The following is a 14,186-nucleotide window of genomic DNA, read 5'->3' as shown; positions in this document are numbered from 1 at the left end:
ATTAAAGAGCAGCATGTCGTAAGAAGAAATCATGTGATTTCCAGTGAATTATGGAGATGATGGATATTATGTACTGAGACTTACACGGAGTACATCATATGGCTTAAATTTTCAGCTATTATCCATAGTGCCGCATTGAACCCGTGGTGTTTCTATTGCGTCGGTTTCTTCTAGGGCAACTGCGCATCGAAACGCGCCTAGCGTCCACTATCGGCCTTTGTGATTGATTGATTGATTGATTGATTGATTGATTGATTGATTGATTGATTGATTGATTGATTGATTGATTGATTGGTGCCGCCTGTTGACACATGCGGTCGCGGCGTAATGGTCTCAATATAAGGCTTGTGTGCTCGACGTCCTGTGGTCGAACCTTGCCATCGGACGATTTCATAATTGTTTGTATAATTATTTACAACGCTGTACTTTGTTTAAAATGATCAGTTTGCAAGGTCACAAAGCCGTGTGCAGCCGAAAGGACGCTGTTGAGGCAAATCGATGTGCTAACTATCATTCGCCGTAGTGGCTGAAGCTTGCAACTCTCGTTACACCCCAGCGCCACAGGTCCCTCTTCTAATTACTTTATAAAGCTCTATGCTTCAAACACTAAACTCGTAAGCTAGTTCTTCGCTGCACCGTTCCTAGATGGCGCCCCCATCCCGTTAAACGCGTTCGGCCTTAGAGGCCAGACATGTACGAAGAAGTGCCTCGAACTCGGCAAGAAAGCTTCGCTTTCAGAAGGAAATACTGTGGTGCTGACGGTGCAATACAATCTCTGCCGTCGGGAGCACGGCAGCGTGGTGTCGTAAACATTGGGCCACGATTCGAAAGCCAGTCTGGTCTTCGAAGCACGATGCGCGTGCGCAAGGTGTTACTTACTCGACATCTTTCCTGGGGACAGTTCCCGCTCTGAATTGTCGTGTTAGACTGCAGAATCTGCGGGATGGGCCCGCTTCCACCAATACTTTTCTTGTAGCATGCTACGTAGGAATTGTGCGACGGTGTACCGACTGCGAGGTCGCCCAAGTTAGTCATGCTTTAACATTCGTTCGCTGGAGTGCAAATATCATCGTCATATTACATAGATCACGTGACATAGCCTTAGATATGTACGATTGCATGACAAGTGGTTGCATGCTCGACAGCATACGTTTTTTTTTTCGATACTGTTGACCATGGGGAGGCCATTACAGAATGGGATTTAAGACATCACAAATGAAAACTGGGTGTTGCAACCGTAAATTACATCGATTAAGTGTCAGTGACAGAAAGCTGGTAAAAGTCATAATTTGAAGAGAAGTTAAAAAAATGCAAACTGAGTGTTACAACAGTTAGTTACATCATCGAAGTGTAAGTCATAGAAAACGGTCAGAATTTGTACCGTAGTACAACACTGCGGCAATTCATTTCGACATTACATCAATAACGTGATATTGATGGAAAACAGATCAACTAATAATTTCCATAGTAATATATCACTTTGGCAATCCCTCTTCTAATTCATGCAAAAGACTCGAATTCATACAACAAACGGTATGTGGTGTATCTACTAGTTGATACAAAATAAAGATAAAAAAGAATACATATGTACAACAATGGAAGCATGGATTAATATTCAGGTTTGTAATGACGTCCTTATGCATCTTTCGAAGGTTTCAGCTGAGGTGTTCCGCATAACCGATGATGACAGCAGGGCGTTCCAGTCGAGGTTGGAATGAATATGCATATGCGTCGATATGTAGCTGTGGCACAACGAACATTGAGTTGGGTTAATTCAGAGGTTAATGAGTTCAAAGCTTCAAATATAAGAAACGCGCTTTATATTGAGCTCATGTGTGTAGCTTTCTGGTGTGCCTCCGGGTAACATTGATGTAGATACAAAGTTCTAAGTGCGTAGTGCCAGCTGGCGGGTCGAATATATTTACATGGCATTGCAGGCAAGGTTCTCTAAGTTGCTCGCTAATTTTAGCGTGTTATTTACAATGGTGCAGCGCGAAGTTCTCCAGGAACTGCTTATATAGATTATAAAAGGGCACATATGATCTTTGACTAATGGCATTTCCGCAGATCTGAAATTCTCTATAAGGTGTCCTTCACGAATTTTCAGAGAATGCCAGCTTACCTAAGCGCCCTCGTAGACTCCGGTACGGCCTCGAGGCGGTAGTAGACCTCGGCGTTGTAGGGCACCGGGTCCGGGTCGTGGGCGCGCACCTGGAGTACCCGGTACCCGGGCCGGGTGCGAGTCTGGTGCACCTCGGCGCGGTACACCGGGTGCTCGAACCGGGGCGGGTAACGGTTGGGCACGGTCACCTCGATCTGCATCGTCTTCACCTCGGTCACACCCTGGCTCACGGCGGCCACGATCACCTGCAGAGCAAGGTGCGCAGAATGGGAGTGGTGCTCAAGCCATGGGTCGTCCTCATTTCAGCGTTTGAATATATATGATTATAGGTATCCCGCTCTAGAAGACACCGGCGGTAACGCATTTATAGTTGATGTTGCAGTATTTTATGAAGGTGGACTTTATAAACCGTTTTTATAACGGGATTTTATAACGCGATTGTATTCGCGTTCTTTCAAGAGCTGAATCGTCAATTCGTATAATCATAATAAATGATTCAGTTAGGGTGGACTTGACGCAGTGTCCCGACAACAAATGTAGTAATGGTAGTAGTAGTAGTAGTCCTAGTAGTAGTAGTAGTAGTAGTAGTAGTAGTAGTAGTAGTAGTAGTAGTAGTAGTAGTAGTAGTAGTAGTAGTGGTAGGAACTTCTGAAGGGTGAACTGCTGGGCGTGTTGGTAATTGCACCTTGACGGGGGTAGCGCGAAACAACAGAGACGAAAGGACGGAAAACACAAACACAGTGTTAGTACTACCAGTAGTAGTAGTAGTAGTAGCAGATGCTATTATTTTTGTTGTTGTAGCAAACATAATAGTAATAGAAGTGTACGAAGAATCAATATATCAAACGCAGATAATGAATTCGGCAATGACGTCAGAAAGACGGCAGTGAAGCTTTTCTTTTGGCTAAAGTGACGGTGTCACAAAAGTCTGGAAACCTGGTTTATATATGGCCCAACGAAATCCAATTAAAATAATTTAAAAAGCGAGGACCATAGTAGAAACAAGCGCGCGCACAGGTTTCACTTTTAAATAATCAAATCACCGTTCGCTTTCGCGCTGCACTGTTTAATGTTTTCATAAGCGGAGTTTTTGGAGGCAACTTTCATAGAAGGATCGCGGCATAGGCCTATACGTAACAAGAAAAAGAAAGAAAAACTCGGCAAGAAAAAGAACTTGTTTCAGGGTCAAGCTCAAGCGCAGAGAAAGCGTGAACCGTCACAACACATTCATAAATATGGTGAGCCGGTTTACGCACGTCCGTAGTACCATAAGACACCGCTTAGTATCGTAAAACGAGCAACGAAAATAGCCGCGCGTGGGGGCCACTCTTGCACCAAATTTAACCTGTTCCATGCACCCTGGAGTTGTGTTCCTCCCAGCTGCAGCTACAGGTGGCGGTTTGGTGTGTTTGTGCCTATAGGGAGCGTTAGGTGGCCGCGCAACACTCTGCTTTCGCGCCGTATAAGGCATGGAACAGGCAGCGGCAGAAAAAGAAAATCAAGTAGCTGGCTCAGTCACTTCAATGATGAATTTCGTGCTTTGCGGCGCAAGGCCCAAGTATGCCTAAAGAGCGTCAGCCCCGCTTCAACAACCCGCCGCGAGAAGTGCGCCAATGCATATCATTGTGTTTAGGGCGGTGAACTTACAGCTTCGTATATGCTTGAATAGAGTCCGACGTAGCTGCATAGCCCTGCACATATTTGCTTTGTGTGGTGCATATATATATATATATATATATATATATATATATATATATATATGTATATACGGCACGTACCCAGGATATTTTTACGGGGGGGAGGGGGCAACCCAAGGTAACTTTGCTATGCAAATGAGGGGAAGTACCTTTACTGGTACAAATGTGAATAACGCCCACCATTCGCCATAGAAGCGCGTAAACCCACAATAAAGAAAGGAAATAAGGAGTATTTTACAGGTACGCCTGTGCGATACACCTCTCCTTTACTTCGCAAGCAAGGAACAACGTCAAATGAACTCGCGCAGGAAAGAAGCGCAGGAAGAACACAGAAAGAACAAGTAAAGAACCGAAAGTGTAAAATACAGATTACTTTAGTAGAATAGAACCTAAATAATCAGCAGTTGGCAACAAAGGCACACGAACCATGCGGAGTTGTGTTACTCTGCCAGCCAATCACAGAAGCAAACAAAATTGTCGTCATGCGGTCTTTTCAAAATGGCGTCGTACTTGATACCTCCGGAGCGTCCGCTGTTCTTGAAGAGTCTTTTAATAGGCGGAAGCAGTGAGGTGTGCAACAGACATGGACAAGATGTATGGAGTCTGAGCATTTCGCTCTTCAAAAGCCTGCGGTGCAGTTCATTTCACTGCTGAACCCGTTTTACTCATGCTTCGCTGCCAACTGAAGTGAAACTTCACAACAAATTGTTGTAGCGAAGAAAGCATGTTGTTTCAGTTCAATAAAGAATTAGGCATTCGCCATTCCGCTATAATAGGCGAGGGAAAATGTATAAAATTACGCGCTAATAATTGTACTTTTGTGATTACCGCCTTATATGGGTAACTGAAAAAGTTTGAATTACGAATTATTTGCAGCCTTGCGAGAGGAACAGTGGCTGGCGGTTATGAGGGCGTGGGCGGGATTTCATTGCAGACTTAAGATGTATGCGTCTATAGTAGCATTTTCTGAATTAGCTCTGGAAGAGTTATACAGAAATATATATTTGCGGAACAATTACAGTTCTTTTGGATCCCTTGTTTACTGCTCTAGCAAGTTAAGTTCCACAACTGACTCGTATTGTTATTTGGGAAGTTACGTAACGATGCGTGGCCGCCGGTCGCGTACAACCGCGTATGGCGCAGGAAGCTGCGATTCTACACGTACTGTGCCCAAAGGGAAAGGTTAGAAAAACACCTACGTAAGCACAGCAGAAAAGTGACTACGTTAGGCGGCTCGAATGGTAACTGCAGAAGCGTCATGCAGAACACACGGAATTGTCCTCCACATCTGGCAGCGTTTTCTCTATTTCCTTTTGTAAATAAAAATATGTTGATCCATAGGTATATTATTAAAGAACGGTTAAATTTGTTAATTTTCGCTTTTCCTTCCTGTTGGGCTGTTGCGTTGGCTCTCTCCCTTAGTAGATCGCTTAATTTCTCGAATCCTTGCGACTCTTGTTTCCAGTTGGCAATTTTGCACGAAAAGAGCTTTACAATTAGGAAAAAACCAGACGAGTTAACGGGTGATAGTCATATTGCCTATGAGTTTAAGGGTTATTGCAGCGTTTGATGATGAACGCTGTCTCGCATTATTATATTTTCCGCCTTATCTAACCCATACCACGTCTATATGGTTCCGAGGACCTGTCAGCGTCGCGGCGAGCCTTCACTCAAGGAAATGATGAAAGAAAAAGAAAGCTTAAACGCAATTGGTATTTTCTCTGGCCGCAACTCGTTCCACGTGCATACAGACCAGCTGACCACGAACTAAATGCCTCTCCTGGTCCCTGGGTCAGTCTAGACGAAGAAGGTTGAACTAACGAAGCAACAACGATGCGCGTGACCGTTGAATAGACGGTGACAAGTGAATGCATCTGGAGTTAATAGCGCGGGCACCGAATTGATGAGGAAACTCGCCTTCAAATCCTAGGAGACGCAAATAACTACCGCCATCCAAAAGGAGCGAAAAAGGCAGCAAAATGTTGACCCCCGAACAGCTGTCAAATCTCAACATTGATTTGGCGGCGCTTTAGAAATGTGCGTGAGAAGTGGTGGCGTGGGCGGGGTTGAGGCGGGGGGGGGGGGTATGCGTCTTAATTTCGGGGGGGCCCGGGCCCCCCCCCCCCCCGGGCCCCCCTTGGGTACGTGCCTGATATATATATATATATATATATATATATATCATGCCACTAGCACACGAGTGGCATGAAGAACAGCGTAGTTTTGGCGCCATCTTCAATTCACTAAGGTGACAGGAGGAAATACTTCGCAAAACTCTCACTTATTAGTGGCGATTTTCAGTACAAAATGTCCTTTAAATCACACTTTTTCATTCAAGAGGAAAGCTTCGGTGCTCCTATCTAAATACATATAAAAGGAGAAATCGTTTTTCTCGGCAACCACTGCACCAAATTTGACAAGGCTTGTTGCACTTAAAAGAAAAACTTAAAATCTTGTGACTATTGGTTTAGAATTTTTGAGTTAGGTCGTCAATTTTTATTTAAAAATTGGCAAAAATTACTAATTTTCAAAAAGCGAAGCTATCAAGTTTACAACGCTGTAACTCAACAACGAAAAATGATAGTACAATTATGTGTATTGCATTATTAGTGCATCTAAAGCGGACAAATTGACATGTTACACATGAATATATAAAAAAGTAGTAATATGGAAATACAGCTTTTGCAGAACCCTTGTAACCAACGTAACAAGATGTAAAATGACATATAGAATTTGTCTGCTTTGAATGATCTAATGGATTCCGTTTACAGCACCGCGATATCTGTTCTTGATGCAGAGCTATTAATTTATAAACTTCGTGCTTCTATTCTTTTTAGGCGGCCGTAAATTTGAAAATGTGTTTAATAAAATTCAAGCCCTAAATCGTAATTCCGCGTCCAATAGTCACTAGAATTTAACATTCTCTCTCAAATGCAACAAATTTCATTAAAATCGGTTCAGGGGTTAGCTCAGAGAAACGTTTTTGCGTTTTATATGTATTTGAATAGGCCACGTCGGAGTTGGGCTCGAGCAAAAGCTCCCAGTTGGCACTGGCATCTAGCGAAGCCCTGGACTAGGGGCTGACGGCCATTGCTAAGAAGATGCAAGACACGATCTTAGCATCAAAATCATCAAATTCATCAAATTTTCTAGAGCTCAATAAACGTTTTCCTCCTCCTCCTCCTCCCTCTTAAGCTTCATTCGCTGTTGGTCGTACAATAACTGTGTCATAACAAAACTCCCTTCGGGGCAATTTTTGTACGACGGCCTTGTTGACACGTCGCACGAAAGTCCCCGGGTATAGGCCCCGTATGAAACGCCCTGGGCATCCGATACGTGACAAAAGAGCGACGAGGCAGATACACTACGCACGCTGCGCTATCTCTTCGTCTAGCAGCGTAGCCCTGTGTCGGGTGTCCTGCCACTCACGGCTTCCCGCTCACCTCGTACTTATCGCCGACTTTGCGGTTGATGGGCCGCGCTGTCGTCAGGTTTCCCGTGAGGTGGTTCAAGTGGAAGAAGCTGGAGTCCTTGACGTCCAGCAGGCTGTAGGCGACGGGCTTGCCGGGCGCCGATTCGTCTAGCGCTCGCACGGTGGTCACGTGGACACCCGCCGGGGCGTTCTCGTGGACCCGGGGGTCGTGGAACGGTGACCAGAACACGAGGACGCCTGCGTTAATGGCGTAAAAAAGGAAGATGAGTAATCCAGTCAGGGAGACAAAAAAAAAGGGGGGAGGGGGGATATAGAGAGAACGGAATCGTAGTAGTGTGTCGAACCGCCATGTTTGACGTATAATGACATGAAGACCTACGTCGCAACGGTGCTAACAGCGCCTGCCTGGTGCCGTTGTGCCGGAATGAGATCGTCAAGACGTCTGTCGAAAGTGGGAACACACCCGAGCCTCCCACCGGACAACCAACGCTGGATTTATCTTGAGCGCTATAGTTATCTTTACTGTTCCTAACTGCCTTTAATTTCTGGCTTTAATTTCTGTGGTTTTGCTTGAAAGAACAAAGGCTTAAATTATGAGGCACGTCGTAGTGGGGGAAATCGTGGTTAATTTTTACCACCTGTAGCCCTCTGATGTTCACGCAGTGCAATGTGCACGGGTGTCTGCATTTCGCCCCCATCGAAATGCGGCGGCCTCGACAAGAAGTTCGTCCCGCACCCTCGGGCTCAGGCAGTGCAATTCCAAAGCCACTATGTCATCGGGTATATTGATTTTAGCTAACATCGCTGTATGTAGAGGATGCAGAACTGGGCCGTGTCGCACCACAGACGAGATATCGAACTAAAGCTATGTGATAATGGCCCAGTGACTGGTGGGTCGTAATTTATTTTTTCATTTTTCTTCTTCCTATGCTGAAGCTGGGGATAAGTGAGTGGCTGGACGATAACAGCGACGTCTTAGCAGAAGGGACGGACTGACAGATACAGCACAGCCAACTTCATGTCTACCAGCGTTGCCAGGGTTAAAAAAAAATAAGTACGGGAGTGGAGTCGTGGTCAAATACACTACTCCAGTGAAAGGCAACACTTGCAACACAGACTCTCTAAAGTGAGCACATGAATTAAAAGAACCGCGGAGCCTGAGAAAAAATAACAGCAAGTGAAATAAGTAATGCAGGGGAGCTCGCTGCTCAGGGAAGTTGCAAGATCCCTGGTATAGTATACCCTCGAGTGGAGCCTGGAAAGGCCCTCTGAGGGTACGAAAAAGACGAAAGAGAAAATCAAGAGCCTCAAAGACAGATGCCCGAAGGAAGCAAGCAACGTCCTGCCCATGTGCGAATAAAATAGAGTAAGATATTGATGGCGTCAAAATAAACAAAATCGTAGGTGTATTTCTCACTAAATGCTTAAGAGCTAGGCATCACGCGCACAAAGAGAAGGCAGCGTACTTTGTTTTCTTTGAGCAGCTTGCCCCGCTGCATAGACTTGCCTTCCAACTCAGCTCGTTCAAGCACCGTGGCTCAAACAAGCGTAGCTCCACTAATGCAGCCACGCCGGTCTCATTCTATGCTGGCGTAGCAGAAGACGAAAAGAGAAAACCAGACGATGTAGACAAAGCGGAATAGACGTCACAAAATTCTTCAGCGAAGGAAAGCCAACGAAAATAGCAAGAGCATAATCCTTTGTGACAGGGAAAGCACTAACCATTTCTGGAATGACGATAGGAGACGATCAGAAAGGTGGCTAAGCAGACGACACAGTAATGGAGCGATGTCGCACTAAAGAAAAAAAAAGTTGTGCAACGGCGAAAATGAGCGGTAAAGAAGAAAATAAATGTCTGAATAAAAAGTAGGTTTGCTGGCACGCCTGGTCTTACGAGAAACAAGCACGGTATTATTCAAATAAACTTGATTCTTTCTTGTTATTAATGAAAAGACACCGCCGCATACGTTGCAAAACAGATTGATGTTTCTTTTATCGATCTAGTATTCTTAGTTTCAGCCAATTCGCAAAAATCTCCTGTAAAGAAGATTTAGAGGTTTTCGACCACCTGTTTCAAAGGCAGTATGGTATTGCGCGCGAAACACCGGTAATTCCAAGTTGATAAGTTAGCTGTTAAAGTTGAGTAATTTATATCTGTCGTGATGACAATGTATTCCCAGCTGAAGAAGAAAATAGATCAGAAATAATAACTAAATGTTGACATAGCAAGCGAAATAAGTCATGGTTGTTTTCATGGCGTGCTATTCCGGAGACCACAATTCCACCATGTCTTATTGCGCCATGCGGGGTGTTTTGAAGACATCAGAGGAGGCAAATTGGGTATTATGGTAGAATTTGAAAATATCAGTTATGCATTATATATATATATATATATATATATATATCACTTTAGCAACTCGATAAAGGATTCTAATTTCCACACCAGAGCTGCATCCTCCACTTTTGCACCCATTTTCTTTGTCCTCCACGTCTGAAGCATGAATTGGCTAGCCTTTACTACACATTTGTTCTACTTTGAATGTTTCAGCACCAATGACGTGTCTTTCGTTTGGCTGGGAGGCGCTGTGTGGATAGAGAGCGCGACTGAGCAGATGTTGAAAGAAACGCGGAGATCATCATCAAAAAAAGATGCCAAGCTGTCAGACGAGGCTGGACGACACATCCGAACCCTGCGGCTCTGTAGTATAGAGCAACTTGGCTGACGTGTTGCCAGGGGCAACGGAGGCTTCTGGATTTGTTTGTTTTTTTTTAGAACGGCTTCGCATGCCGGTGATCTTGTGGAGAGAACGCTGCGGCTCGGGCCAAGATCAGCAAAAAAAAGAAGAGAGACATAAAAGTTGCGTTGCCTGTTGCTCGCCCGTTGAAAATGCCTTTGTGTGTCGCCATCGCGCTTGAAAGAGGAGAAGCCGTGTTACGAAACGCTGGCTTCACTGAGGCCGTGCAGTCGTGTCGTGTTGCAGGTGACGTCATCGGGACAAGGAATTTAAGTATGCCATCGCAGATGCCAGTAGGAGGCGTAACGGATGCCATGCGATGTCACTTGTTCTGGTAAGGCAGCATATCTACACACACCTACATACACACAGACATTTATATATATATATATATATATATATATATATATATATATATATATATATATATATATATATATATATATATATATATGAAGCTTAAATGTGAAGAGCTTTTTTTTAACATAAGCCATATCTCCTAAAACCAAAACAGAGAATGTTCTTGTAAACTAACAACGCTTCATACGCATGATTTGGACACCCAGGTTTATTCCAAATCGAAGCTGCAAAAACGAGCTACAAAAACACGCTTGCGATTGACATTTAGTGGCTTCGCTGTGCAATTTTCCGGCTTTTCCTCCACTTCACTTCTGATGTATTTGGCTCAACTTTGTCAAAATAAAGAAAGAAAGAAACTCCTCACGTACCCTGAATGTAAGTACGAGAGAACGGGCTTATCTCATCGTTGCCTGGTCGTGATTACTTCCTCAACATCTCATCGTCGTCTATAAGTCGTCTTCATACAGTCACCTTTATGCAAGCGTGCCACGCTCAATCGTTGTCATTCTTGCCTCGAGCTCAAGACATTCTGAAATGAAGACGCCTCTTCAAGCTACACTTACATAATAAATATGGTTATTCTCTCTCTCTCTCGTAACGTTGCCATGGTTGTCAGGCTATATATCGTCGCGCCATCGTAATAACTGTCTCACGTGGAAGGAACGAACGATTGAAGAATGGGTGGCGTGGTTTGGCAGAAAGGTGTGAGCGCAAGCGCGAAATAAAGAACACCAGCGAATGGTGAAATGTCTATTCTTCGACAGAGTCACAACCAATAGCAAATCAAGCGTGAGAACAACTCTCTCTCTCTCGCTCGCAATCTCTATATCTAATGTATATATAGGTATCGAAGGTACATTTCACATGCGCAGGTGTATCAGGAGTAGAAAACAATAAGGCTACAACTTGCTTCTTCGCTCATTCGTCCACTCCTGTCTTTTTTTTTTCTTTGCCTCTCTTATTTGAGAAGTGAAAACTTGCAAAAGTAGGATACGTTAAAGTTTGTTATCCCAAAATCGCGAAATTTGGTACTGAAGCCATAGTAAGAAATTTGTTGTTGCTGTTCACGATCATGGGTACCTTCATTCAGAATACAGGACAAACTTTTGCTGGCAAACAAACCTCACGACGCAGAAGAGCTAATCACACGCGAGGAGGAAGGGTTGAAATACGAGGCGCATCTTTGCTGTTACCTTTATACGTTCTTTTTATCTTTCTTTCTTGATTTTTTCGATGGCAAGCGCAGCTTGGATTGCGCGAAAACTATTCGGGTGCTATATATAGGTGTCCCTTCATGAAGGCCAAGAGACGTGGCTGCAAATGCCATCCCTTTTCCATTTTGAAGCAGCGAAGGTGGATTTCCTTGCGAATGAAGCCTGGCCCGGATTTTCCATGCGAGAACTCCCTTGTCCTTTGGTTTTTGACGAGACGTGAAATGGAACGTTAGAGGACAGGTGTGTGTCACCTCTTCAAAACAAAAACAATCAAATATTTGTTCCTACTCCTCTCCCACTCATCCTCCGCCTCTTATTTTCGGCCCTCATAACCGCAATGCAAAAGCTTCAGTGGGTCACAGAGGTATCAGAAAATTGGGAAGAGAGCAGACAGTGGACAGACGAAACAAAGGACGCAGCGGTAGGGGGCGTCGCACGATGTGGTATAATGTAAGCTTGCTTCCTGCGAAAGAGGTGGGTAGTGGCGGAAGTCGCGATGGCGCCGCCCTTCTAAAGAGGTTTGTTCACTCTCTCACGCTCTTAAAGGGGATCGATGCGCATAATTCATGGAAGAGGCCCACCAGGGACTCGCGTCCCTCGACCGACCTTATTTTGAATAAAAAAAAAAAGACGGACTCGGCGGGAATGAGAGCACAGTGGAAGCAAACACAGCAGAGCACAGAAAGCACAGTTTCGTCACTTTTCCTTTATTTTTTTTTCTCTTTGTCGTCTACTTGGCGACTCCTGCTCGTTTTCTCGACCTTCGCCTCCCTGTCTCTCTCCATTCGTTTGTTCTGTCTCCTGATTTCTCAAGTACTCGGTTATGCAAACAAACTTCTGCGAAACTCACCGGCATCGCAATCCCAGTGCTCCCTAGCTGTTTTCCCTATCCTCCCGTTTTCTTTTAAGTCTTCTTTATTTGTGATCACGAAGTCGCTATATACGCCTCGGTGATTTCAGGCACCTCTTTAGGCCTTGCACATGCACACACACACAAAAAAAAAAAAGATTAAGAAATGGCACGGCGGCTGTCGCTTCTGAGTACGCCGTTATGGTCGCCGACGACGTCTTTCACTTTCTTGGAGGTTTTAGGAATCCGCGAACCTGACTGTATGAACGAAGCGGTACTTCGGGCTATGTGCAGCTCCTTTGTGCGTGCAAATATTTGCACTTTTAGCAAGCCTTCTTTGTCCGCTTTTTCTTTATTTACGAGCGATGTCTTCACGGCAGACATGGTTGCCTTCGGATAAGTACTGTCTTCCTCTTCTTCCAAGTTAGTCGCAGGAGAGTTGGCAGCAGACGACGCAAATTGCATAGTAGATATTGTGGTGCCTAACAGATGAGGTCTGACGTTTATGCTTTGTCAGCGATGCTTTCTGCCAACGTAGCTCCTAAAGGAAACGAGAACGCGCATTTAAGGTGAACGTTTTCTTTTATTCTATGCAAGCGAAACTTCGCGAGAGCGAGGTAAGGCATTTGCCGTAAACTCTACATTTCGAGCTTTTGCGATCTTCTAGTCTTTTCTTGATTATAGCTGTATAACGAAAAGAAAATGGCCTGATGCAGCGTTGTCTGGTTATGCTTACTTCGAGCACACTTCCAGCTGACTCATCGTTCGAAAATGGGACGCGTGGAATGATTTTCAATGAATACTCATAATGCGTCTGCGAAACTATATTTTGTTTAGTTGATACCAGGTTGGAGCAATTCCACTTTGCCGTTATAGTTTAATACGAAGGGTTGTCTGCTCCTCTACCCTGCTTTGAGGTGCCGCAACGAGCTCCCCTAATTTTACGAGTGCCAGTTTCTCACTCGCTATCCACACCACCTTGCTGCACCACCATTTAAACGTTTAGAGCAACATGAAAGAGTCTGAGGATAAGAAACAAAAGATGCAAAACAAAAGCCTATACAGTGAGATCGCCTCTACAACAAAATGTCCTGTGTCACGAATTAATTATTCTTTGCCGGTTCTGTTGTGAGCATTGCGGTGCGTGATTTTTTAAACGATTTCACCTGTGTAACGAATTATTTCAGAGTCCCTAAGCAGTTCATTATAAAGGCATTTGACCGTGCTATGTAGGTATATCACATGCATTTTTTTGCTTTAAAATAATATAGGTCGATGCATTTCGAAAGATTCATTCGCGTCAATCCTACACATTGCCCAGCTTTTCGATAGAGCAAATATTTGATACATGCTTTAGAGCAACATCATGCTCACAAACAATGTTTAGGTATGTGGGGCTATTGAATAAGCATACGATGGTCCACACATTTTTAAAAGCGAAGCTTTCCGTACCTACCTTCACGAAGTAGAGAGCGAAAAAAAGAAAATAACCGCACTGATCTCTCAATAATGGAGACCTATGACATTTCGCTGTTGACCTTACGCCATTTTCCCTGACGAAGGTCATAATCAACAAGGAAATGAAGCTCAGACTGGGTACATAAAGGGGGAAATCAGGAGAACGCTCGCGGAGAAGGGTAATGGAAATATGAACAGGTAATGAAGGGGAGAGAAACCACCTGTGCACAGGGAAGGAACGTCAATAAGAAAGACTGCCGGTTTGCTGCTTTGCAGGAAAATTGATTTGCCTGTAGAAAACAGGCTATTTGTGCACG

The 14,186-nt window shown here is 44.4% G+C and overlaps 1 protein-coding gene across 1 annotated transcript in view; it reads right to left on the bottom strand.

The window, feature by feature from the left end:
* The window catches only part of LOC142558498 (uncharacterized), an 86,935-nt gene that overhangs the window by 66,122 nt on the left and 6,627 nt on the right, over positions 1-14,186 (bottom strand). Inside the window, exons 2-3 of the mRNA XM_075670626.1 lie at positions 7,263-7,489; positions 2,123-2,367 (exon numbers count right to left, since the gene is read on the bottom strand). Of these exons, the coding sequence (XP_075526741.1) occupies positions 2,123-2,367; positions 7,263-7,489 (472 nt within the window). The remainder of the gene's footprint in view (positions 1-2,122; positions 2,368-7,262; positions 7,490-14,186) is intronic.

Source organism: Dermacentor variabilis, chromosome 9 (assembly GCF_050947875.1).
Source record: "Dermacentor variabilis isolate Ectoservices chromosome 9, ASM5094787v1, whole genome shotgun sequence".
Taxonomy (NCBI): Eukaryota; Metazoa; Arthropoda; class Arachnida; order Ixodida; family Ixodidae; genus Dermacentor; species Dermacentor variabilis.
This window is presented reverse-complemented; position numbering and strand designations above follow the sequence as displayed.